The sequence below is a fragment of the Hemitrygon akajei genome, chromosome 30 (genome assembly GCF_048418815.1).
Source record: "Hemitrygon akajei chromosome 30, sHemAka1.3, whole genome shotgun sequence".
NCBI lineage: Eukaryota > Metazoa > Chordata > Chondrichthyes > Myliobatiformes > Dasyatidae > Hemitrygon > Hemitrygon akajei.
Window position 1 is genome coordinate 7,956,171 of NC_133153.1, and position 27,693 is coordinate 7,983,863.

Sequence of the window (27,693 nt, forward strand, 5' to 3'; positions counted from 1 at the left end):
CCTGCAAGTTGGTGGAACAGAAGCCATGTGGGATGCTTGCTTTTATCAGTTGGGGATTAAGTATAAAATTGGCATGTCATGTTGTAGTTGTATTAAACTTGGTTTGGCCTCATTTTGAGTATCATGCGCAGTTTTGGTGTTGTATTAGAGGAAGAACGTGGAAGTATTAGAGGAAGAACGTGGAAGTTTTAGAGAGGGTGCAAAAGAGTCTCACCCGCGATTAGAAAGTTTGGACAATTTTGGATTATTTTCTTGGAGCGTTGGAGATTTAGGGGAGAGCTGATAGAAGTATATAAAATTATGAGTGCCATAGATAGCCGAGATACCCTTTTTCCATGGAGTGGTGATGTCAAATACTCTGCAGCCTAAGTTTAAAGAGAGAGGGAGAGTTTAAAAGAGATTCGCAACTCAGGTTTTTTAAACGTAAAGTGGCAGCTGTTGGTGGTGGTGAAAAGAGATACTCAAAGCGGGCATAGGATGAATGGATATGGGTCACATGCAGATAAGATTAATTTGGCATTATGGTCGGCAGAGACATGATGAGCCAAGGGGGGGAGGTCCAGTTTTTAAAAAAAAATTGTTCTATAAAAGGGTGTAATTATTTATGATTTTATGTTTAAAAACGAATCACCCAGTTTCAGGCAACTGCTTCTGTCACATCTTCCAAACTACATCGATCCTGCCGGTTTGATTAAATTGCCACCACCGCTGACTCCAGGGACTGAACACGCGCGCTCCGGTGACGTATAGCAGGCATGGCCGCGCAGGCGCAGGCGAGTGTAAGGGCGGAAGATGGCGGCAAGCGGGCAGTGGGTCTTCTCACTTTTGTTGGTAGTGCTGCTTACTGGCGTTGTTGGGGATGGGAATCGGGCGAAGGCCAGCACGAAGAAAAAAGACATCCGCGATTACAACGATGCCGATATGGCGAGATTGCTGGAGGAGTGGGAGGTAACAAACTCTGAGGGGTGTAGTGAGCCTGTTAGCTCGGTTCGGGCCCCAGTCCTGTTAACCCGGGCTCTAGCACTGTCCAGTACAGACCTCCGGCACAGGATGTCTAGACGCTCTGGCCATTCCAAAATCGCCACCTGGGTTTGGAGCATCCTGTTAATCCTTTGATCCAGGACTAATCGCGTTCTGTAAAGCTCATAGGCATTGCTCCATGAGTTAGAGTAGAGGAGAAGCGCTCTGGGTTTCACCGTTATGTATGGAACGAAATGTAGCCGGTACAGTTTTAGAAAACTTAAACCACAACAGGAAGTTGGGTGAAAGCTGTTAAGCTGGTATCTATTCTTTCTCTTGTCCCAGCGTCAGTATTAAGGGTAGTGTTAAAATGTATAATGAAAGGTGGAATTACCAAACCATGAAACAACTGATAGGATTGGGCAGAGACGTCAAGGATTTATAAAAAGCAAATGCTGGTTTTTGAAATCGCTGTGATACTTTGAGGAAGTAACTAGTGGAGAAGATGAGGAGGAGCTTGTCGAAATAAAGTTTTTAGATACTTATAAGGTTTTTGAGGTTCCACAAAGGAAGTTGGTTAACAAGGTTATACAGATTTGGGGATAATATTCTGATGTGATTCAAGAATTGTTTGTCTGAAAGTAAGAAGAATGTGAAGTATTTTCCAGTTGGCCAGTGAAAATCAGTGACATGTCACAGAGACTGGTGCTTGAGCCCCAGCTATTTGTGATCCACAGCAGTGATGTGGCTGAAATGAAGTTTCAATGCGATATAGACAAGGTGAATGAGGCTATTTATAATGTAATGCCATATGGAAAATGTGAGGGCACTCACTTTGTTGCAGAAAGCAGGCATGCTTGGTTTTTAAAGATTATGTTAGTCTATAGTGTTGAAACTCCAAAGGAATAAATGTACCCAGGTTGCTGAAAGTCAATGTATCGGTTGCAGCAAGCAGTTAGGATGAAAAAATAGTATGTTAGTCCGCTGCCCTCATAATGCAGATATACAAAGCTACACTGTGAATTAAGCACCTTCTCAAAAATCACGACACAGAAGCTTCCTTTAGGGTTTTTAATGACTTCTTACTTGTGAAGCTGCAGAAATTTGAGTAAATTACATATTCAATTCATTACAGAATTGTCATGTGCCTGAAAATGCTAACACTGAATTATTTTTGCAATCATTGTTAACTAATGTAATATACACATGTTTAGCACTCCTAACTAGGCCGTGTAAATGAGTAAACTCGTGGCTCAATATCTTAATAATGGCAAGCAATAAATATAGTCGGCCCTCCTTATCCGCGGATTCCGCATGCACGAATTCAACCAACCACAAGTCACGAAAACCCGGAAGTGCTCTTCCAGCACTTGTTGTTTGAGCATGTACAGACTTTTTTTTATTGTCATTATTCCCTAAACAATACAGTATAACCACCATTTTATATAGCATTTACATTGTATTAGGTATTATAAGTAATCTAGAGATGATTTAAAGTATACGGGAGGATGTGCTTGGGGTTATCGTGGATCAGGATTGAAAAAAATCGGAAGTTCTCTTACTAAGTAAGTCGGAACAAGTACATCTGGTATTATTTAGCGTCAGTTAGTCAAATGTTTGTCTTAGTATTGTTACGTACCCGTGACACGTGACAGTGGTACCCTTGTCACGTGACTGGGGTTGAAGTTATACTGGACATGAGGTAATGGTTTTGTGATGGTGGAGTGATGTCATTTTCCCGCCAGTAGAGGTCATGTGACAGGTTTTTCTACAGGGTATAAAAGGAAGACCCACCCTGTCAGGTGGGGCAGTTCGTGGCGGAATTTGCCAAGATGACTTCATGTCACTGCGTGATTTAATGTGATGACGCAGTTTAGTTAAAAATGAAGTTTTATATAATGCCTAAAGTTTAAAAGGTCACTGCCAACGGTTTCTTTGCTGATGGAGAGTGAACAAAAGTTTGGAAGATGGAGATCGAGGAAAATCGATTTTCGACGGTGGATTGATTTCGACCTTGTTTGATCCTCATTCAGAAGGATTTCGTTTACTATTCTCGTGTTAGTCTCCGCTGGAAATAGCGGGAGATTGAGAATAGTGTGGAAGGAAGGTCAGTCATTTTGAGCCATTATATTTTATAAAATTCTTCGTGGGAAAGTTCGACGCCGGGGAATCGAAGGACATCGACGTGGAAGAGAATTTACATCGCTTTAAAAAGTCTCTCCTTTTAAAAGTACTGTGAGCTTTTGAACTTTCGGCATATCGTTCTAAAGAACTTTTTTTTTCAATACCGCTTTAAAGACTGTTTGGGACTGCAAAGCTATTAAGAACTGTGAATGTGTCGCACAGCAGCTGTTTTCCGGATACGTTTGGGTTTGTTTACTTTTGAGGGGGTTTGTTTCAGTGTTTAATAAACGTGTTATTTGTTGTTAAACCCTTGCCTATCTCATCTATATTTATTGTTGCCTGAATACGTAACAGTATATAGTATATATTTTACCTTTCTATGCATATAAAACACTTAAGAACGTTTGTTTCAGTGCCGGGCTCGGGAAGTTCCCAAGTTCGATCTAGTGACAGATCGCTATGGAGTGCACTCTCCACTGTGTCGGGTTGATGTGGAGGATCTAAAACCCAAAACCCAATAACTAAACCACTGCGTTGCTTAGTAATAATTGTAGCTTTCATCGGGGCAGAACCTTTCTCACTTTATCTTTTAAAATTGTTCCGATCGTTGACCGACTGCAGCCTAACACTTTTACAATGACCGATGGCATTTCACCTCTTTCCGATCGCTTTTATTATTTCCACTTTATTTTCAATCGTGATCGTGATTATTTTCATGAACAGAAACACTGCGCATTCAGAGCTCTGGCGCCGGGGTCCTAATGTCCACGGCACTGATACAAGTTAAATAAAGTCTGGGGTTCCGCTGAGTCCTAAGGTCCACCGGATTGAGACAGGTTGAATAAGGGACTTGAGCATCTGTGGTATCTGCGAGGGGTCCTGGAACCAATCCCTCGCGGTTAAGGAGGGTCGACTGTACTTTAATTTTAGTAAGTACTTCCAGGCTATTAAAAACAAAAAAATGAAGAAAAGTTGAGATGATAAAAAATGCTTACTTTGAAATCAACTCAAGCCAAAAATATAATTTACCTTGCATACATGCTTTTGAATGTGGTTGTTCCTACTTGAAATGAGTGAGTTCATTGGATTGTTTCAGCCCACATATTTTCCAGTCTAACTTCTGGGAAGTTGTGAAAATATATGTTCCTTTGGAGTTCAAGGGCAGCATTTGTTCAAAATCAGATTTATTATCACTGTCTTACGAGACATGAACTTTGTTTTGTGGCAGCAGCACATTGCAAAGGCATGGAAGTGCTATAAGTTACTTGAAGTGGTGATTATCTGAGTGGAATTGAACATTCCCTTGATAGTAATGAGCTTCATTCTTTCACCAACCATTCCCTGTATGCCCCCCCCCCATTACATAAGTAAAAAAACTTGCAACTTCAAGTGGAATAACTGCTTGTCTATGTTTAGAGTATTATAGGGTTCATTTAGTTCTAAGGTGAGTAAAGTCACTAAACAGGCTCAGTTCCCTCTGAACTTTGGTCAGTAAAGCGCAACGTGCAAAGTTCAAATGAATTTAAAAATGACGATCATTTATTCATGGAAAAAATTATAATGTTTTATTTTTATGTAGAAAGATGATGATATAGAAGAAGGGGATCTACCGGAGCACAAGAGAACCTCACCGCCAATAGACTTTTCCAAAATTGATGCCAGCAATCCTGAAAGCCTTCTGAAGTTAACCAAGAAAGGCAAGACACTAATGATATTTGTAACGGTGGCAGGAAAACCCACTGAGAAGGAAACGGAAGAGATTACCAGTCTTTGGCAAGGCAGTCTCTATAATGCAAATTTTGATGTACAAAGGTAAGTGGTGGAACATTATGGCTCAATGAATTGCAGATTTGCAAAGCTAATCTTGAAGATTTGTTTTAAAATGCGTTGTCAGTGTGGCAGATGGTGTTTGCAATTCAAAGGGTGTAGTGACATAAACCGGTGATAATAAACCTGATTCTGATTCTGAAGGTTGCAAAAGACCACAAACATGGATTTTTGAGATTATTTGACCAATAGATTTAATGTATAACGGAGAAAACGCGTGATATTCAGCAGGTCCATTGTGTGTATGGAGGGAGAAAGACAGTTAATATTTCAGGTAAATTATCTGGCAGTGTTCCGAAGATTGCAAAAGACCACAAACCCTCAGTGTTAAGGCCAGTCTATTTTTGACCTTTAAGGCATTTGATTGCTGAGTATTTCCAGCATTTTTTGTTTTTATATCAGATTTCCAGCATCTGTATGTTTTTTGACCTTTAATAGATTTATTTTTCTGCAGTTTGTTACTGTTGTAGAACACGGTTTAATAAGTCAAGTCAAGTCAACTTTTATTGTCATTTCGACCATAACTGTTGGTACAGTGCATAGTAAAAATGAGACAACGTTTTTCAGGTCCATGCTTTACATGACACAGTACAAAAAACTAGATTGAACAATTAAAAAAAAAACACAGAGAAAGCTATACTAGACTACAGACCTACACTGGACTGCATAAAGTGCACAAAAACAGTGCAGGCTTTACAATAAATAATAAACAGGACAGTAGGGCAAGGTGTCAGTCCAGGCTTCGAGTATTGAGGAGTCTGATAGCTTGGGGGAAGAAACTGTTACATAGTCTGGTCGTGAGAGCCCAAATGCTTCAGAGCCTTTTCCCAGACGGCAGGAGGGAGAAGAGATTGTTTGAGGGGTGCATGGGGTCCTTCATAATGCTGTTTGCTTTGCGGAAGAAGCGTGTAGTGTAAATGTCTGTAATGGCGGGAAGAGAGACCCTGATGATATTCTCAGCTGACCTTACTATCCGCTGCAGGGTCTTGCGATCCGAGATGGTGCAATTTCCGAACCAGGCAGTGATGCAGCTGCTCAGGATGCTCTCAATACAACTCCTGTAGAATGTGATGAGGATGGGGGGTGGGAGATGGACTTTCCTCAGCCTTCGCAAAAAGTAGAGACGCTGCTGGGCTTTCTTTGCCATGGAGCTGGTGTTGAGGGACCAGGTGAGATTCTCTGTCAGGTGAACACCAAGAAATTTGGTGCTCTTAACGATCTCTACCGAAGAGCCGTTGATGTTCAGCGGGGAGTGGTCGCTCCGTGCCCTCCTGAAGTCAACAACCATCTCTTTTGTTTTGTTCACATTAAGAGACAGGTTGTTGGCTCTGCACCAGTCCGTTAGCTGCTGCACCTCCTCTCTGTAAGCTGACTCGTCGTTCTTGCTGATGAGACCCACCACGGTCGTGTCATCGGCGAACTTGATGATATGGTTCGAGCTGTGTGTTGCAGCACAGTCGTGGGTCAGCAGAGTGAACAGCAGTGGACTGAACACGCAACCCTGGGGAGCCCCCATGCTCAGTGTGATGGTGTTGGAGATGCTGCTCCCGATCTGGACTGACTGAGGTCTCCCAGTCAGGAAGTCTAGGATCCAGTTGCAGAGGGAGGTGTTCAGGCCCAGCAGGCTCAGCTTTCCAATCAATTTCTGAATAAGCAGAAAGACTTGCGTTATATTCCCACTCCCTTGTTTAAAAAGACATTAGTTGGAAGCTTGTTGAGAAAGAGAAGCTTAACTTATTTGGAGTTCTTCAAAAAGTGATGTTATGTTGGAAAAGGGGAAAAAATAAACTTTTATTGCTCTAAATGAACCTTTTTTCTCTTTCAAAACTGAGTCATAATATATGGTGACTGTTAATTTTTAGTTACTTATGCAATGTTTTTAGAACACAAATCTACAGCACATTACAGGCCCTTCGGCCCACAATGTTGTGCCGACCATGTAGTCTACACTAGAAACTGCCTAGAATTTTCCTACTGCATAGCCCTCTATTTTTATAAGCTCCATTTACTTATCTAAGTCTCTTAAAAGACCCTATTGTATCCTCTTCTACCACCGTCATTGGCAGTGTATTCCGCGAACCACCATGCTCTGTGAAAAGAGGTGAAAAACTTACCTCTGACATCCTCCTTGTACCTACTTCCAAGTACCTGAAAACTATGCCCCCTTGTGTTAGCCACCAGCCCTGGGGAAAAAGCCTCTGGCTATCCACACTTCTCATCTTATACACCTCTCATCCTCTGTCGTTCTGAAGAGAAATGGCCAAGTTCACTCAGCCTATTCTCATAAGGCATGCTCATCAATCCAGGTAACATCCTTGTAAATCTCCTCTGCACTCTCTTTATAGTCTCCACATCGTTCCTGTAGTGAGATGACCAGAACTGAACACAGTACTCCAAGTGGGGTCTAACTAAGGTCGTGTATAGCTGTAACATTACCTCACGACTCTTGAACTCAGTCCCATGGTTGAAGAAGGCCAACACACCATATGCCTTCTTAACAATACTGTCAACCTGCGGAGCAGCTTTGAGTGTCCTATGGCCGTGGGCCCCAGGATCTTGCTGATCCTTCACACTGCCAAGAGTCTTAGCATTAATATTATATTTTGTCTTCAAATTTGACCTACCAACATGAGCCACTTCACACTTATCTGGGTTGAACTCCATCTGCCACTTCTCAGCCAAGTTCTGCATTCTATCAATGTTGCGCTGTAACCTCTGACAACCCTCCAAACTATCCACAACAGCCCCAAACTGACTAATCAACTCCTTTGCTTCCTCATCCAGGTTATTTATAAAAATTACAAAGAGGAGGGGTCCCAGAACAGATCCCTGAGACACACCACTGGTCACCATCCTCTATGCAGAATATGACCTGTCTACAACCACCCTTTGCCTTCTGTGGGAAAGCCATTTCTGGATCCACAAAGCAAGTTCTCCTTGGATCCCATGCCTCATTACTTTCTGAATGAGCCTCGCATGGAGAACCTTATCAGATACCTTACTGAAATCCATACACACTGCAACCACTGCTCTACCTTCATCATTGTGTTTTGTTACATCCTTAAATAATTCACTTAGGTTCATAGGGCATGACCTGCTCTTGACAAAGGAATGCTGATTATCCCTAATCAAAGAATGACTCTCCAAATGCTCATAAATCCTGTCTCTTGAGATATTCTCCAGCAACTTGAACACCACTGAAGTAAGACTCACTGGTCTATAATTTCCTGGGTTATCTCTACTCCCTTTCTTGAACAAGGGAACTAAGTTTGCAACCTTCTAATCCTTTGGTACTTCTCCCGTCTCTATTGATGATGCAGAGATCATTGCCAGAGGTGCCGCAATCTCCTTCCTAGCTTCCTACGGTAGATCTAGTCATGCAAATGTTTGCCACATTTCTATCATACATTTCCCTGAAAACATCTGCCAATTTATGTTCCCAAGTACCTGCCTAAATATAAGGAGAAGCTACGTTGACTGAAGCAGAACTATCAGATTAACAGTAAACTGATTAAAAAATCAGTTGTTATTGTAGATTTAAATTGTTTAAACAAAGAAACACAGTGCTGGAGGCATTTGGCATGTCAGGTGGCAAGTGGATAGTTGACAGTTTGGGTTGAGGCCTTTCAATAGGACTCTACATTTAACAAATAATCTGTAATAGCTGTAATTATTTATTCTGCAAATGTGAGTGGTTAATTGCAGTATACTGTTTCCTTATGATTGTTCCCTATGCTGCTTTTAGATGACAATTTAACTTTTTAATATTTTGGTTGTAATTGAATGAAGATGAAAAGACTGTATGGACCTAAACAATGACAACTGGGATGAGCATACAAAGTAACACAGGAGTAAGCTAGATATCCCTTTGAACGTGCTTTGCCTTTTATTAGTGTAACCCCTGGGTCGCCTCAGGCATCGCTCAAACTCGTTCTAGTCTAGGGGGAGCAGCCTTCGGCCCCGCCAAACTGGGTAATTAGCTGGTGTGGATGCTGTGTGATGTCCCCGCCTCGCTCAAAAAACAGACAGTACACCTTATGCGATTAAATGAGTACAATTTGTAAAGATTACTATAACTAAGCGATTACTAACGATACAGTATATATGAATAAGAGAAAAAAAGAGAAAAGGCGCCAAACTTATCAAAGTCCAAACCACTTCGTGCACAACCGTTGGAGCTCAATTACTGAAGTCTTCTGGCCACCATTCGATCCCCTCCGAATTTCTCGACCCGCCTCCTGGGACCCCCACGGTGGTCGACCAGACGCTCCACACTCCTCTGTCTCCGTCTCCTCTCCTCACCGAAAACCTTGGGCCGGGGACCCCCGCTCGGGGTCCGTACCGTCGCCCAGCTTCCAGCACCCCGTCCTCTCTCTCTCACTCCATCGCCCCAACTCCCCAAAATCCCCGCCAACAATCAGTTTACAGTCCCAAACAAGCTTCCAGCACTTATCATAACAAAGACGCTAGCATTCCTACTATTAACACAGACGCCAGCATTCCTACTTTTAACAAAACAAAGACGCCATTTTGATTACATACACAGTAACAAAGAAAAAGAAAAAAAAACCCCATTACACTCTCCCCCCACCAAATAAAAGTCATGTCCTCATTAGATAACCCAAACACCAGCAGTGACATCTCCTCCCCACACAGTAAACCTCACGCCCTGTTCCTTAGGCGCTATATAGGCCAACTATCTGGGCGTTCCCAAACCCTTCTGAGACCTCCGTACCCCCCTCACCTAAACCCTTAGGCTAGGACACAGCTGGGGATACTTTGGGTCCACTACCAACTCCTCTTTCAACCTCTCACTCATGCCCCACACTGCACACAGCTAACCCTCCCCACTACACCTGACTCAGTGGAAGAAGGGCCAAAGGTCTCTTCCTCAATCGAGGGAAAGTCAGCAAAAGGCAGCATGTACCACACATCCAGCACATCAGCCTTTGAATCCGTATTCTTCCTCATTTCTTTGATCGGTAGCTGCCGTTTGATCTTCTCCAAACGGAAACACGTGACCTGCACTGCTCCTGCAGTCTCTTCAGCCTCCTGCAATTGAAATTATCATCTTCTCTGGCCCCTGGCTCAGCAGTTCTGACTCCTGCATCCCGGCCATCTCAATCTGGAATGCAGTTACTCCAACAGCTTCTTCCACCCTGACCTGAAAAGCAGCAGTTAAAGATTGGTCACCCTCCAGTTCAGTATTCACTGCACTTCTCTCCAGCTTTTTTTCTCCTCATGACTTCTTCCAGATCAACCTTCAGGTTTTGCACTTCATTTGAACTGTCGATGGTCATCTTCAGGTTCCCTTCAAGCTACCGCTTCCCCCTTCCAAGATTTGTCCGCAATTTCTTCACCTCCGCAAACTCCCTTCTCCAGGCTCTGTTTGCTGTGGCCCTCAGTCAAACAACTTTCTTCGTTCTCTCCAACTTGTAAGTCTTTCAAATGGTTCCAGATCACTCTCTCCGGTCTCTCAGTCTTCTTTTCAAACTTGATTCCGTAGAGGCAGACACTCACGAGCTGCGACCTTCGCCAGCCCTGGCACGTGTCCAGAAAACACTTTAACTCTGTAGTTCTCAGCCGCTCCTGCAACGACCTCACTTCATATTCTCCTGAGGCAAATCCAAATACCAGGAGATCATCCACATACGTCAAAATTCCAAACGCCTCCACACCCCATGGTCTTCCACATGCCCTGCAGGAAGGTTGCAAGGGCTCTGGAGATACCCTGTGGTATCTTTTCGGACCGGAAAGACTCCTAGGAAACTTTTAACCGCCGTCTTCTCCTTGGCGGCCTCGCTCATCGGGATCTGGCAACATCCACTCCTCAGATCCAGCACCTTAAACCTCTTCGCACCACTCAGATAGGCCATCGCCTCTACGGCCCAATATAATCCACACACACGCTGCCTACGTCTGCCACGCTGTAGGGGCCAGTCGCTGCAACCTCTGCCTCACCGAGGTGTCTTCAGCAGTCAACTCCCCTCCCTGGTGGTATTTCGCAGCGTCCACTAAGAGGGTCTCACCCTCAGATACTCCTCCAGGCCATACCACCAACGGCTCTTGTTTGAATTTGGTATCGGCCCAATACTGCTACACACGTCCGCACAAGCAGCTTGAAACTCTGGGTGCATCGATAATGCCTCCAAACAGCTCTCACCCGCCTCCTCCGGGCAGGCCCCCAAGCGCACCAACAGGATATTGGTTCTCTCCATAACCGAAACGCTGCCCGTCTCAACAGTGTCCGGACACATCAGCATTAACGATTCACGAACCTCAGTCACCTCCACATTTGCCTCTAAGAACTCCATTTTCACTGACCAACAACCGTCGTCTTTATAATCACCGGCACTGGTACCCCAAATCTCCAGTGCCGTCAATGTCATCAAGGGTAAAGGCTTCCAAAAACGGTTATAACACAAACTGTACAGCAACTTAACCGGTGCCCCGGTGCCGAGGATGGCTTTAACTTGACTTCCATCCATCCGTAACAACACCTGACTGCGTGGTCCCTCTAAGCCTTCAGGAATAGGGTCTGTTCCTTGCTGGAGTTCCTTGGTACATCGCTGGGAACGTGCTCCCCCAGAGACCCCAAGCCGTTCCCCCACTGGGCCTCCTCTAAGTTTCCCGACACCTCTCGGATCAACGGAACAACTGATCCCCTTGACAGATCCCCCTGTCTCCGCAAGCAATTTATCTGCCCTCCTAACCAAAAGGGATACCCTAAAAACTTCCCACCAATCTCCTGCCACGGATATGATAAGCCCCCCAGCTGCGGCATTTGACTTCCAGTCGAACCACACGCATTTTCCCACACGTTCCCAGAACTGGCAGCTGTCACTTCGAGGTAATTGCGCCCGACAGTTCTAACAACGCTACCAGCCCGCCTACTCAAACTTTCAACCAATCCCTGTCGCTTTCCCTCAGCCAAGCACTGCCACTCACCCAACAACTGAGAGGTCTGCTCCGCCCCTTTAGGGCTGGACATTATTCCAACAACCGGGCGGAGCCCACCGTAGCTGAAACATCCCAACCTGTCACTCCTCACTCTCCAAACAGTACGGACAACCCATGGTACCACCACCATTTCGTCAGCGCTAGTCAGAACTCGAACAACGACCTCCGGGCTACCAACAGCAGCCACCCCACCCAACACACATACAGAGACAACCGGCAATCGCACACCCACAAAGGCACACCAGCTCTTCGCCGCAGACACAATTCAAAGAGGGCGATCACACAGCTTCCACAGAAATCAAACCCGGACGAACACCCCCACAATGTAACCCCTGGGTCGCCTCAGGCATCGCTCAAACTCGTTCTAGTCTAGGGGGAGCAGCCTTCGGCCCCGCCAAACTGGGTAATCAGCTGGTGTGGATGCTGTGTGATGTCCCCGCCTCGCTCAAAAAACAGACAGTACACCTTATGCGATTAAATGAGTACAATTTATAAAGATTACTATAACTAAGCGATTACTAACGATACAGTATATATGAATAAGAGAAAAAAAAAGAAAAGGCGCCAAACTTATCAAAGTCCAAACCACTTCGTGCACAACCGTTGGAGCTCAATTACTGAAGTCTTCTGGCCACCATTCGATCCCCTCCGAATTTCTCGACCCGCCTCCTGGGACCCCCACGGTGGTCGACCAGACGCTCCACACTCCTCTGTCTCCGTCTCCTCTCCTCACCGAAAACCTTGGGCCGGGGACCCCCGCTCGGGGTCCGTACCGTCGCCCAGCTTCCAGCACCCCGTCCTCTCTCTCTCACTCCATCGCCCCAACTCCCCAAAATCCCCGCCAACAATCAGTTTACAGTCCCAAACAAGCTTCCAGCACTTATCATAACAAAGACGCTAGCATTCCTACTATTAACACAGACGCCAGCATTCCTACTTTTAACAAAACAAAGACGCCATTTTGATTACATACACAGTAACAAAGAAAAAGAAAAAAACCCCCCGTTACACTAGACTTCATTTCCTTGAATTCACCCCGTAGTCCTTATTATGCTTAATATGCAGAAATCGATCAACCTCTGTTTCAAATGAATTTGGAATAATGAATGACAAAGATTTACCAGCCTCTGTTGGACCCCTTTCTTCAAAATGTCTTTTAACTTCTTTCTGCATCTTGTATGTGTTACTAAAGCCTCTTAATCTTCAGTTGATTAACACAAACATTTGTCATCTCTTGTGCAGATACAATGGTACAGAATCAGAATGTACTGTTCAATAGCTAGTTTTGATGGTCTTAAAGTATCAATGGATGCTCCATTGTTTGACAAAATATTTTACAACTGTCAATAGAAGAGATTGCCTTATCAGTTTCCAAAGCAAATCTCTTATGACCTACCATGACCTACCTCTTATGACCTACCAATCCTCCTTCACTCCAAAGAGAATAGCCATAGTTCATTCATCCTTTCCTCATAAAACATGTTCTCTAATCCTGTTAAATCTCCTGTGCACCCTCTCTAAATACTCCACACCCACCCTATAATGAGGGGATCAGTATTGAACACAGTACTCTGAGTATGGTCTAACCAGAGTTTATAGAGCTGCTACATTAATTTACAGCTTTTAAGCTCAGTCCCCAACAAATGGCCAGTACACCATGTTTCATCAGGGTGCTCGGGTTTCCTCCCACATTTCAAAGATGTATGTTTAAGGTGAGTGAATTGTGAGCATCAGATCCAACCAGTTCCCCTCCACCACCACTCTCCTCCACCTAGTGGAACTTGTCCTCACTCTTAACAATTTCTCCTTTGGCTCCTCCCACTTCCTTCAAACAAAAATGTAGTCATGGGCACTCGAGTTGGTCCCAGCTACGCCTGTCTATTTTTCGACTACGTGGAACATTCTATGTTCCAAGCCTACACTGGTGACCATTCTGCATTTTTCCTGTGCTACATCGATGACTGTATTGGTGCTGCTTCCTGCACCCCTGCAGATCTCGTCAACTTCATCCACTATGCCTCCTACTTCCACCCTGCCCTCAAATTTTCCTGGTCCATTTCTGACAACTCCCTCCCCTTTCTTGATCTTTCTGTCTCTATCTTTGGAGACAGCTTATCTACTGATGTCTATTATAAACTCGCGGACTCTCATGGCTACCTGGACTATACCTCATTCACCCTGTAACTTGTAAAAACACCATCTCATTCTAACAATTCCTCCATGTCCGCCACATCTGCTCTCAGGATGAGGCTTTTCATTCCAGAACAAAGGAGATATCCTCCTCCTTCAAAGAAAGGGGCTTCCCTTCCTTCTTCATCAACGCTGCCCTCAAATGCATCTCCTCCATTTCACACACATCTGCTCTCACCCCATCTTCCCACCATCCTACCAGGGATAGGGTTCCTCCTGTCCTCACCTACCACCCCACCAGATTTGTGTCCAGCACATAATTCTCTGCAACTTCGGCCATCTCCAATGGGATCCCATCACCAAGCACCTCTTTTCTGCTTTCTGCAGGGATCGCGCCCTATGCGACTCCCTTGTCCATTCATTCCTCCCTCCTGGTACTTATCCTTGCAAGTGGAACAAGTGCTGCACCTCCTCCCCCACTACCATCCATGGCCCCAAGCAGTCCTTCCCGGTAAGGCGACACTTCACCTGTGAGTCTGTGGCTGGTGCTGCTGGTGTTGGTCTCCTATTGGTGAGACTGGCATAGATTGGGAGATTGCTTCGCCAAGCCCCTATGCTCCATCCACCAGAAAAAAGTGGAACTCCCAGTGGCCACCCATTTTAATTCCACTTCCCATTCCCAGTCTGATATGTCTATTCATGGCCTCCTCCACTGTCGTGATAAGACCACACTCAGGTTACAGAAACAATACCTTGTATTCTGTCTGGGTAGCCTCCAACTTGATGGCATGTACACTGAGTTCTCGAACTTCCAGTAATGCCCCCCCCCCACCATTCCCCACCCTCTTTTCCCTCTCTCACCTTATCTTCTTGCCTGTCCATTGCCTCCCTCTGGTGCTCCTCTCCCACCCTCCCCCACCTTTTTTTCCATGGCCTTCAGTCCTTTTCTATCAGACTCCCCATTCTCCTGCCCTGCAAATTTCCAAGATGGCGGCGCGACGCAGCTTGCAGCAGCCACTCCGGAGCTGATTATCTGTTATTTGTGAAGTGGGGTGCTGTGCGCAATCATAATCGATTGAAAATGGATGTGGGAGCATGGAGGAATATCAGGAAATCTCCAGGATCTACTTCGTTGCTGCTGCTGCTGTGAGGTCCGGGACTCTGCTGGGAAGAACAGGCCCCCAGTCCTTGGGGTCGCATTGCCGTTGGCAGGGCCGTCTTAATACACTCGGCAGAGGATGGTGCTCGGAGGAGCTGTGCTGGAGGGGATGGTCGTCGGCTCGGAGGTTGGACGGACTTGGAGTCCACTGCAGTCAGGTCGCTTTTGTTGTGTGCTGCGTCTGTGAGGCTGGGTTCGACGGAGCTTTCGTTGTGTGCTGCGTCTGCGAGACTGAGTTGGGCGGCGCCGTGGAAGTCCATAGTGGGGCTATTCCCTTCTGCCGCTGGCGTGGGATGACGAGTCTGTCGGGGCCCTGGGGACTTGTGGAAACTGTGTGGTGATTTCTTTTGAACTTATAGTCCTTTAACATCTTTGGACTATTTTTACTGTGCCCATGGTCTGTTTTTTATCAATTATGCTATTGTTTGCACTGTTGTAACTATATGTTGTAACTATGTGGTTTTGTACAGGTCTTGTAGCTTTAGTTTTTGGTCTTGTTTTGTCTGGTGGGTTTGAAGCTCCTTTCCAGGGAACGCACTAAGACAGTAGCGCGATATTAATACGCAGCAGCCTCTCCAGATTGGGGATTGCCAAACGTTATGTGGATTTTCTAGTGTAGTCTGTTTTGTCCTATGCTTTTGTGATATCATTCTGGAGGAACGTTGTCTCATTTTTTAACTGCATTGCATTTGTGGTTTCTAAATGACAAACAAAACTGAATCTGAATCTGTATCTCTTTCACCGATCACCTTCCCAGCTCTTCTTCATCCCTCCCCCTTAAGGTTTCACCTATCACCTTGTGTTTCTCTCTTTTGCCCCTTCCCCACCACCACCTTTTAAATCCACTCCTCAGCTTTTTTTCTCCAATCCTGTCTAAGAATATTGGCCCAGAACGTTGACTGTACTTCTTTTTCACAGATGCTCCCTGGCCTGCTGAGTTCCTCCAGCATTTTGTGTGTGTTGCTTGGATTTCCAGCATCTGCAGATTTTTTCTTGTTCCTGACTCTCCCTCACTAAGCTATGCTTCTCTAAATGTTCATAAATCCTGCCCCTAATAATCCTCTCCATTAGACTGCCCACCACTGATATATGATTTTCTGGTCTATAATTCCCAGCATTATCCCAGTTATCTTCTTTGAAAAGTGGAACAATATTTGCCATCCTCTAATCCTCTGATACATTTCCTGCAGTTGGGGTGATACAAAGATAGTAGTTAACATCCCAGCACTCTCTTCCCTTGCTTCTGGATATATCACATCCAGTTCCAGAGACATATGTCTCCTAATGTTTTTCAGAAGCTCTACGGGAGAAATTGTGTAAAGTCAGATTTCAATAAGTTTGGTCTTCTGTAACCCGGGTAGCCTCTGGAGTTTTAAATCTCAATGTATTGGTGTCATTCTGTTCTTGTCAATTTGATTCCTTTTGTAGCAGATAATGAAAGAGCCATGTTCCCATTAATTAGTTATGGCACCTTATGAATGAATCCCTAGTTTTGAATAATTTCTGTATCTAAAAATAAAACACCTGGTAATCAAGCAAGTTGCCTTGAGGGATAATTTTTCTCATTCCAGTTTCTTGAGTCCCTCTTGCTGACCTTGTACATCAGGAAATTGTCTTTGGGTGTCACAACTTTGTTTTCATGTTTTCTCAAGGTACACAATAGACAGTTGAGGCTCTCACTGGTGTTGTAAACTAAAGAAAAAGGACTCTGAATTGAAGGATGTGCCAGACACGTATCCCTGTCTCTTAATGTTCAGGTGGTAGTCTTAATATGCAGAAGCAGTGTAGAATCACGGAAACACCGGTCCCAGCAGCCTGTAACCTTCATGCCAGCTGTGATATTCAGATAACACTAATCCTATTTATTGCACTAGGCCCATATCTTTCTACTCCTTTCCAAGTGCTGTGTAAATGCCTTTTAAATGTTTAGAGGATCCCTAGTTTACAGAAGACTGACTCCACAAATTCTCTTGCAGATTTTGAAAGAAGCCTAGCAAATAATATTCAAATGTTTTCTGGTGTTCAGTAACCAAGTAGATGCACTATATATTCCATTGCTTTATTTTGTGTAGTCTTTAAGATAAACATGAAAGATATTCCAGAGCTACCTAGAATGGTATCTGCCTCGTTATCTCCTAAAAGCTTGTGTTGCAAATATTTGCCACCCTCTTTGTGGAAGAATTTCAGAATCAGAATAGGGTTTATTATCACCAGCATGAAATTTGTTAACTTAGCAGCAGCAGCAGTGCAATGCAATGCGTAACCTAGCAGAGAAAGAAAAAATAAAATAAAACGTAATAAATAAATATACAAGCAAATCAATCACGTATATTGACTGGATCTTTTTAAAAAATGTGCAAAAACAGAAATACTATATATTAAAAATAGTGAGGTAGTGTCCAAAGCTTCAATGTCCATTTAGGAATTGGATGGCAGAGGGGAAGAAGCTGTTCCTGAATTGCTGAGTGTGTGCCTTCAGGCTTCTGTATCTCCCACCTGATGGTAACAGAGAGAAAAGGGCATGCCCTGGGTGCTGGAGGTCCTTAATAATGGACACTGCCTTTCTGAGACACCGCTCCCTAAAGGTGTCCTGGGTGCTTTGTAGGCTAGTACCCAAGATGGAGCTGACTAGACTTACAACCTTCTACAACTTCTTTCGGTCCTGTGCAGTAGCCCCTCCATACAGCCAGTGATACAGCCTGTCAGAATGTTCTCCATGGTACAACTATAGAAGTTTTTGAGTGAATTTGTTGACATGCCAAATTTCTTCAAACTCCTAATAAAGTATAGCAGCTGTCTTGCCTTCTTTATAACTGCATCAATATGTTGGGACCAGGTTAGCTCCTCAAAGATCTTGATGCCCAGGAACTTGAAGCTGCTTACTCTCTCCACTTCTGATCCTTCTGAGGATTGGTATGTGTTCCTTCGTCTTACCCTTCCTGAAGTCCATAATCAGCTCTTTCATCTTACTGACGTTGAGTGCCAGGTTGTTGTTGTGGCACCATTCCACTAGTTGGCACATTTCACTCCTGTATGCCCTCTCGTCACTGCCTGAGATTCTACCAACAATGGCTGTATCATCAGCAAATTTGTAGATGGTATTTGAACTCTGTCATGTGAATACAGAGAGTAGAGCAGTGGGCTAAGCACACGCCCGTGAGGTGTGCCAGTGTTGATCATCAGTGAGGAGGATATGTTATCACCAATCCGCACAGACTAGTCTTCCGGTTAGGAAGTCGAGGATCCAGTTACAGATGGGGTACAGAGGCCCAGGTTCTCCAACTTCTCAATCAGGATTGTGGGAGTGATGGTATTAAATGCTGAGCTATAGTGGATGAACAGCATCCTGATGTAGGTGTTTGTGTTGTTTAGGTGGGCTAAAACCATGTGGAGAGCCAATGAGATTGCAACTGCTGTTAACCTATTGTGGTGATAGGCAAATTGCAATGGGTCCAGGTCCTTGCTAAGGCAGGAGTTCAGTCTAGTCACAACCAACCTCTTAAAGCATTTCATCACTGTTGATGTGATTGCTACCGGGCGATAGTTATTAAGGCAGCCCACATTATTATTCTTTGGCACTGGTATAATTGTTGCCTTTTTGAAGCGTGGGAACTTCTGCCCGTAGCAGTGAGAGGTTGAAAATGTCCTTGAATACTCCCACTAATTGGTTAGCACAGGTTTTCAGAGCCTTACCAGGTACTCCATCAGGACCTTCTGCCTTACGAAGGATCACAGTGTAACATCGGCCTCTGAGACAGAGATCACAGGGTCATCGGGCAACAGGGATCTTCACAGCTGTAGTTGTGTTCTCCCTTTCAAAGCTTGTGTGGAAGGTGTTGAGTTCATCTGATAGTGAAGCATCGCTGCCATTCATACTATTGGGTTTCACTTTGTAGGAAGTAATGTCTTGCAGTCCCTGCCAGAGTTGCTGTGCATCTGATATCGCTTCAAACCTCGTTCAAAATTGTCTCTTCACCCTTGAAATAGCCCTCTGCAAATCATACCTGGTTTTCTGGTACAGGTCTGGGTTGCCAAACTTCAGCAGATGATGTACATCCTGGCTCATCAACAGCTTTTGGTTTAGGAATGTACAGTAAGTCTTTGTAGGCACACACTCATCCACACAGGTTTTAATGTAGTCGGTAACAACTGCAGCATACTCATCCAGATTCAAAGATGAATCCCTGAATACAGTCTAGTCCACCGATTCAAAGCAGTCCTGTAGGCTCTTCTGTGCTTCCCTTGTCCAAACCTTCTTGGTCCTCACTACTGGTGCTGAAGTCTTCAGTCTCTGCCTTTCAGGTCTCCAATGTTCCTTAGTTTTAAATTAAATTTCAAATGGTAGTTTCTCCTGAAAACCATTCATCATAACGTTCAATGGATATTATTAACACCTTTAATTTCTGATTTAATATCACCTTGTGTTAAAATTTTTACTTGTTCATGGCCTGGTCAAGTTTTTTTGATGTGTGCTCCATTATTTGTCCTGAAGTTTCTCCTCATTTGACTTGAATGGTGCTTAAGTATTCTATTTGTAATTGTGTCAATATTTTTGATTCTGGGGAGTGTCATGATACATTTTACCATGTTACAGTACTCTAAAGTACTCTATAAGCGATTTGCAGGCTCATCAGAATTGAGCAAAAGGCAAATAAAATTTGTCTTCTGCCTGCTTGTAAGTAGGAGGAAAAAGAAGCTCTGTGTAAGAAAATTCAACAAAAGTAGCTCATAATGTGTTGGTGCATGGCCTAGTGGGCAAGGCATCGGTCTAGTGATCTGAGGGTCACTGGTTCGAGCCTCAGCTGAGGCAGCGCGTTGTGACCTTGAGCAAGACACTTAACAACACATTGCTCTGCGACCACTTGGGTCCTAGTGCCCTTTTCTTGGACAACATCGGTGGCGTGGAGAGGGGAAGGCTTGCAGCTTGGGCAACTGCCGGTCTCCCATACAACCCTGCCCAGGCCTGCACCCTGGAAACTCCAGGCGCAGATCCATGGTTTCACGAGACTAACGGATGCCTAAGCTCAGGCAAAATCTGTCAGTAGGCCTGTCTACCCTTTCAGTCATGTACAATCTTTATTTCAGATTTTATCTTTTTGAAAACCCTGCCCAATAAAAATCTGTCATCTGTTGACTGGGAGAAAGTTTTTCACTTTTTCCATATTTCCACTTCTTTGTGTGGGGAAAGTTACTTTTTGACTTTACTCCTTAGAGCTTCAGTATTAAGCATTCCTTGATTTTAGTTTCTCACCAAAAGATCTAATTTCTCTGTAATTTATTAGCAAATTATCTTGCTACATAAATATAACAATTAGATTACATCTCAGCCATCTGAACTTGGCGGTCGTGGTGAAGTCTGTTCCTTATAGGGTAGCATATCAATTACTCAGCGCTAAGTGTGACAGCAGTGCTTTTTAAATTTTGCTTTGACTTTCTAGTTACTATGATAAATGCTATTTTGGCCGATTTTGCTCTTAAATTCAAGAATAATTCCTTTTAACTTTACCTTTCCTCTTCTAGATTTGTTGTTGGTTCTGATCGGGCTATATTCATGCTGCGTGATGGAAGTTATGCTTGGGAGATTAAAGACTTCCTGATCAATCAGGAACGCTGTGCAGATGTCACGGTTGAAGGGCAGACGTATCCAGGGAAAGGAGCCGAGAAAAAGAAAAATGAAATCAAGCCGGATAAGAAAAAACATACAGCAGCTTCACCAAAAAATAATCGGGCCAACAAAAATGAGTTATGAAATAATTGAGCTAAAGTCTCCTTTTTGCATTATGTGTTGCCTTTTGATGTTGGGATTCTTTAAACTGGAGTTGCAGTCAGATCCAAGATCCTGGATTTTGTAGCTCATGGAAAGTATTTGAAGTTGGAACAATGGCCAGGTCCTAATGCCCAAGTGACTTACGGACCTAATGAAATCATGGTTGCCATAGAAGTACAGTTAATAAAATCGACTCTGACTGCACTTTGCACCATAACACTGAATAGACTGTTTCTTCACATGGTGATACTTAGATGTAAATCAGGTTTTTTGCCATGAACAAAGTACACTTTTCACATCCTCAGACTACTTACTGTTGATAATTATGGTGTTTGGAACATACACTCTGTAACTTCTGTGATAACATTGAATGAGTTGTTTTTCATTTACTGGTGTTGACTGTACAAAATTTAATTTGGACAGTATGTGGGCACAATTGGTACTGCATTCATGTTACTGTTACATTTTTTTGTTGGCAGCCTTTGTTTTGATCAGTCTGTATCTAATTACATTACAATGGTATACATGACAGTTGTATGTGTATTTTTCATACAAAGGGAAAATATAGTTGTCAGTAACTTTTCCAAAGAGAATTGCTCAAAATTGTATTTCATTTTCCTGAACTAACTATAAATTGGTAAGTTTTTACAGAATAAACCTGTGTATGCAGTCAGAACACAATGTCTTGCAGTTGCTGCAAAAGGTTCCCAATAACATCGAGTATACGTTATTTGCCACATTACTCTTGCTGTGCCGGTTACTGATTCTTTAAATGTTTGGAAGTGTCACTGTACTGAAATTTATTGATCAAATTGCTCAATCCAGAATGACAGCAGTTAAGAAGCTGTAATGAAAGATCTGCTAAGCAAGTTAGAGCCCATGGAATTACAGATAAGTTACTAGCATGTGGGGAGCATTTGCTGATGCTCAGAAAACAGTGGGAATAAAGGGATCCTATTCTGGCTGGCTGCCGGTTACCAGTGGAATTCCACAGTGTTGGGACCACTGCTTTTTACGATATATGTCAATGATTTGGACTCTGGGATTAATGGATTTGTGGCTAAATTTGCCAATGATACAAAGATAGGTGGAGGAGTGGGTAGTGCTGAGCAAACAGCTTGCAGAGGGACTTAGATGGTTTAGGGGAATGGGCAAAGAAGTAAATGAAATATAATGTTGGAAAGTGCATGGTCATGAACTTTGGTGGAAGAAATAAAACAGACAGACTATTATTTAGATGGGGAGAGAATTCAAAATGCAGAGATGCAAAGGGGGCTTGGGAGTCCTTGTGCAGGATACCCTAAAGGTTAACCTCCAGGATGAGTTGGTAGTGCAGAAGGTGAATGCAATGTTGGCATTCATTTGTAGAGGTATAGAGTATAAGAGCAGGGATGTGATGTTGAGACTCTCTAAGGCACTTGTGAGACCACACGGAGTATTGTGTGCAGTTTTGGGCTCTTTATTTTAGAAAGGATATACTGACATTGGAGAGGGATCAGAGAAGATTCACAAAAATTATTCCAGGAATGAAAGGGTTACCATATGTGGAACGTCTGGCAGCTCTTGGGCTGTATTCCCTGGAGTTCAGGAGAATGGGGGGGGGGGGAGAATCTCATAGAAATATTCCAGATGTTAAAAGGCTTGAACAGATTAGACATGGCCATGGTAGGGGAGTCCAGAACAAGAGGGCACTACTTCAGGATTGAAGGACATCCATTTAGAACTGAGCTGCAGAGAAATTACTTTAGTCAGAGGGTGGTAAGCCTGTGGAATTTGTTGCCATGAGCGACTGTGGAGGCCAAGTCATTGAATGCATTTAAGGCTGAGATAGGTTCTTGATTAATCAGGACATCAAAGGGTATGGGGAAAAAGCAGGGGAATGGGGATGAGTGGAAGAATTTGATCAGCCCATGACTGGATTACATAGAAAATAGGTGCAGGAGTAGGCCATTCAGCCCTTCAAGCCTGCACTGCCATTCAGTTTGATCATGGCTGATCATCCAACTCAGAACCCTGTATCTGCTTTCTCTCCGTAACCCCTGATTATGGAGCAGACTCGATGGGCTGAATGGCCTACTTCTATATCTTGTGGTCTAATAGTGGCAGGCCCTACCTTAGCACAGTTCTGTGGAGGAGAGAGATGGTGAATCTCCATCTGACACATTTTGACCACTTTATTAGTTGTTGTCCCTTTGTGTCCCCAATTGCAAAATGTATGAGGCTTTAACTTGACACCTCTCTCTAGAGGTTCAGTTCAATACGAGATATTTTGCTTTTAGTGAAATATGCAGCATTTGTGTGATGCCCAAGTACTAAACCGTCCACAGCCTGAGATGTTAACTCTTCATTGTGGCATGACCTGCTCAGCATCTTCTGGTTTTTAAATTTCAAACATTTGCTTCATTTAAATTTTGTGTAATTGCTCCAAGTTCTTAATAGTGATTTTATACAGTGTGGTCAAAGTGACAATCATGAAGTTAATTGAATCTGACCAAAAGAAGTTTGGCTTTTTGAAATGTGCAAGTGTGTTCTTAGTCCTGCTGTTACTCAATTTGCTCTCTGGGGAAATGATGCTTTCAAGTAAAGCCATGTTCTTGCAGAGTGAATCTACCACCCTCACATTCCCCTTGGCGAATCAGCCCAGATAGACAGAGGAACAGTAGGGCTCACACAGCTAATGGTACGAGCTAACAGTTTAAAAAGTTCGTGTGTTTGACGAGTTAAGTAGGTGAGTAGACTTATTTTCCCTTGTTCATTCCTGTAAAATTAGGTAGCATGTCTGCAGGGTTAGTGCTTTGTTCAAGGTGTCAGATGTGGGAATCCTGGGAGACCTTCAGCTTCCCTGATGGCCACAGCTGCACCAGGTCCTCAGTACAGCTCCTCGGAGACCGTGTTAGGGATCTGGAGCTGCAGCTTGATGACCTACTGCTTATGAGAGAAAATGAAGAGGTGATAGACAGGAGCTACAGGGAGGTAGTCATCCCTAGGCTACAGGGGATCAGAAAACTGGGTGACTGTCAGGAGGGGGAAGGGAAATGCCCGGATAGTGGAGAGTACCCCTGTGGCTGCCCCCCTCAGCAACAAGTAGATCGTTTTGGATGCTGTTGAGGGGGATGACCTGACAGGGGATGGCCACGGTGACCGGGTCTCTGGCACTGAGCCTGGCGCTGTTGTGCAGGAGGGAGAAGAGGAATGTGGTAGTCATAGGGGGTTCCATAGTCAGGGGAACAGACAGGAGATTCTGTGAGCCTGATAGAGACACCCATATGGTGTGTTGCCTCCCAGGTGCCACGGTATGGGATGTCTCAGATCGGGTCCAGAATATTGTGAAGGGAGAGGGCGAGCAGCCAGCTGTCTTGGTACATGTTGGTACCAATGACATAGATAGGAAAAGGGAGGAGGTCCTGAAAGATTTCCGGGAGTTACGAATGAAGCTGAGAAGCAGGACCTCCAGGGTAGTAATCTCAGGATTGCTACCTGTGCTACGTGCTAGCGAGGGCAAGAATAATAGGATCAGGCAGAAGAATGCGTGGCTGAGAGACTGGTGCAGGGGGCAGGGCTTCAGATTCTTGGATCATTGGGATCTCTTCTGGGGGAAGTATGAGCTGTTCAAAAAGGACAGGTTGCGCCTGAACCCGAAGGGGACCAATATCCTGGTGGGAAGGTTTAATAGAGCTGTTAGGGAGAGTTTAAACTAATTTGGCAGGGGGATGGGAACCGGAATGATAGAGTGGAGGAGGGGGGAAAACAGAAATAAATCTAAGATAGTGAGCAGTAAAGATGTCAGGAAGGACAGGCAGGTGACGGGGCAAATTTGCAGCCACTGGGATGAGTTGCAGTGCAATCAAAGCAAAAAGTACCAAATACTGGACTTAAGGTGTTATACTTAAATGCACGCAAAATAAGGAATAAGGTGGATGATCTTGTTGTACAGCTACAGATTGGCAGGTATGATATTGTGGCCATCACTGAGACGTGGCTAAAGGATGCTTGTCTCTGGGAGCTGAACGTCCAAGGATACACAGTGTATTGGAAGGATAGGCAGGTAGGCAGAGGGGGTGACATGGCTTTACTGGTAAGAAATGATATTAAATCATTAGAAAGAGTTGACATAGGATCGGAAGGTACAGAATCTTTATGGGTTGAGCTAAGAAATCGCTGGGGTAAAAGGACCCTGATGGCAGTTATATACAGGCCTCCTAACAGCTGCAGTGATGTGGACTACAAATTACAACAGGAAATAGAAAAGGCTTGCCAGAAGGGCAGTGTTATGATAATTGTAGGGGATTTTAACATGCGAATGGATTGGGAAAATCAGGTCAGCACTGGATCTCGAGAGAGAATTTGTAGAAAGTCTATGAGATGGCTTTTTGGAACAGCTTGTTGTTGAGCCCACTAGGGGATTGGCTGTACTGGATTGGGTATTGTGTAATGAACCAGAGGTGATCATAAGATTGAGGCAGTGATCATAACATGATTGTGTTCACTGAAATTTGAGAAAGAGAAGCCGAAATCGATGTGTCGGTATTTCAGTGGAGTAAAGGAAATCACAGTGGCATGAGAGAGGAACTGGCCAAATTTGACTGGCGGGAAGGACGGCAGAGCAGCAGTGGCTGGAGTTATGCGAGAAGCGAGGAAGGTGCAAGACAGATATATTCCAAAAAAAGAAGAAATTTTTGAATGGAAAAAGGATGCAACTATGGCTGACAAGAGAAGTCAAAGCCAAAGTAAAAGCAAAGGAGAGGGCATACAAGGAATCAAAAATTAGTGGGAAGACAGAGGATTGGGAAGTTTTTAAAAGCTCACAAAAGGAAACTAAGAAGGTCATTAAGAGAGGAAAGATGAACTATGAAAGGAAGCTAGCAAATAATATCAAAGAGGATACTAAAAGCTTTTTCAAGTATATAAAGAGTAAAAGACAGGTGAGAGTAGATATAGGACTGATAGAAAACAATGCTGGAGAAATTGTAATGGGAGATAAGGAGATGGCGGAGGAACTGAACGAGTATTTTGCATCAGTCTTCACTGAGGAAGACATCAACAGTATACCGGACACTCAAGGGTGTCAGGGAAGAGAAATATGTGCAGTCACAATTACGACAGAGAAAGTACTCAGGAAGCTGAATAGTCTAAGGGTAGATAAATCTCCCGGACCAGATGGAATGCACCCTCGTGTTCTGAAGGAAGTAGCTGTGGAGATTGCGGAGGCATTAGCAATGATCTTTCAAAAGTCAATAGATACTGGCATGGTTCTGGAGGACTGGAAGATTGCAAATCTATTTAAGTAGGGGGCAAGGAAGCAAAAAGGAAATTATAGACCTATTAGCTTGACATCTGTGGTTGGGAAGTTGTTGGAGACAATTGTCAAGGATGAGGTTACAGAGTACCTGGAGGCATATGACAAGATAGGCAGAAGTCAGCATGGTTTCCTTAAAGGAAAATCCTGCCTGACAAACCTAGTGCAATCTTTTGAGGAAATTACAAGTAGGCTAGACAAGGGAGATGCAGTGGATGTTGTGTATTTGGATTTTCAGAAGGCCTTTGACAAGGTGTTGCACATGAGGCTGCTAAACAAGATAAGAGCCCATGGAATTACAGGAAAGTTACATACGTGGATAGAGCTTTGGTTGATTGGCAGGAAACAGAGAGTGGGAATAAAGGGATCCCATTCTGATTGGCTGCCAGTTACCAGTGGTGTTCCACAGGGGTCCGTGTTGGGGCTGCTTCTTTTTATGTTGTATATCAATGATTTGGATTATGGAATAGATGGCTTTATGGCTAAGTTTGCTGATGATACAAAGATAGGTGGAGGGGCCGGTAGTGCTGAGGAAACAGAGTCTGCAGAGAGACTTGGATAGATTGGGAGAATGGGCAAAGAAGTGGCAAATGAAATACAATGTTGGAAAGTGTATGGTCATGCACTTTGATAGAAGAAATGGACAGACTATTATTTAAATAGGGAGAGAATTCAAAGTTCTGAGATGCAACGGGACTTGGGAGTCCTTGTGCAGGATACCCTTAAGGTTAACCTTCAGGTTGAGTCGGTGGTGAAGAAGGCGAATGCAATGTTGGCATTCATTTCTAGAGGAATAGAGTATAGGAGCAGGGATGTGATGTTGAGGCTCTATAAGGCACTGGTAAGACCTCACTTGGAATACTGTGTGCAGTATTGGGCTCCTTATTTAAGAAAGGATGTGCTGACGTTGGAGAGGGTTCAGAGAAGATTCACTAGAATGATTCCAGGAATGAGAGGGTTAACATGTGAGGAACATTTGACCGCTCTTGGACTGTACTCCTTGGAGTTTAGAAGAATGAGGGGGGACCTCATAGAAACATTTCAAATGTTGAAAGGCATGGACAGAGTGGATGTGGCAAAGTTGTTTCCCATGGTGGGGGAGTCTAGTACGAGAGGCCATGACTTGAGGATTGAAGGGCGCCCATTCAAACCAGAGATGCGAAGTAATTTTTTTAGCCAGAGGGTGGTGGATCTGTGGAATTTGTTGCAGTGGAGGTCAAGTCATTGGGTGTAATTAAGGCAGAGATTGATAGGTATCTGAGTAGTCAGGGCATCAAAGGTTATGGTGAGAAGGCGGGGGAGTGGGACTAAATGGGAAAATGGAACAGCTCATGATAAAATGGCGGAGCAGACTCGATGGGCCAAATGGCCGACTTCTGCTCATTTGTCTTATGGTCTACTTCCTCAAAAGTACCTTCCCCTTCTCCTATATTTGTCTGCAAATTTTGCAACAGAGCCATCAATTAATTT

General features: G+C 44.0%; 1 protein-coding gene across 1 annotated transcript; it reads left to right on the forward strand.

Annotated features, from left to right (window-relative positions):
- The first annotated feature begins 758 nt into the window (after nt 1-758).
- Nucleotides 759-21,608, forward strand: mesd (mesoderm development LRP chaperone). The gene is made up of 3 exons (XM_073032935.1): nt 759-948; nt 4,664-4,896; nt 20,681-21,608. The coding sequence occupies exons 1-3, from the start codon at nt 793-795 to the stop codon at nt 20,907-20,909; spliced, it is 618 nt and encodes a 205-aa protein (XP_072889036.1). The 5' UTR covers nt 759-792; the 3' UTR covers nt 20,910-21,608.
- Nucleotides 21,609-27,693: the final 6,085 nt, after the last annotated feature.

Excerpts from the sequence above, each read along its gene's own strand:
- mesd (XM_073032935.1), top strand. The coding sequence starts at position 793 with ATGGCGGCAAGCGGGCAGTGGGTCTTCTCACTTTTGTTGGTAGTGCTG. Across the intron at positions 949-4,663 it reads GATTGCTGGAGGAGTGGGAG|AAAGATGATGATATAGAAGA; the intron begins GTAACAAACTCT and ends ATTTTTATGTAG. Across the intron at positions 4,897-20,680 it reads GCAAATTTTGATGTACAAAG|ATTTGTTGTTGGTTCTGATC; the intron begins GTAAGTGGTGGA and ends TTCCTCTTCTAG.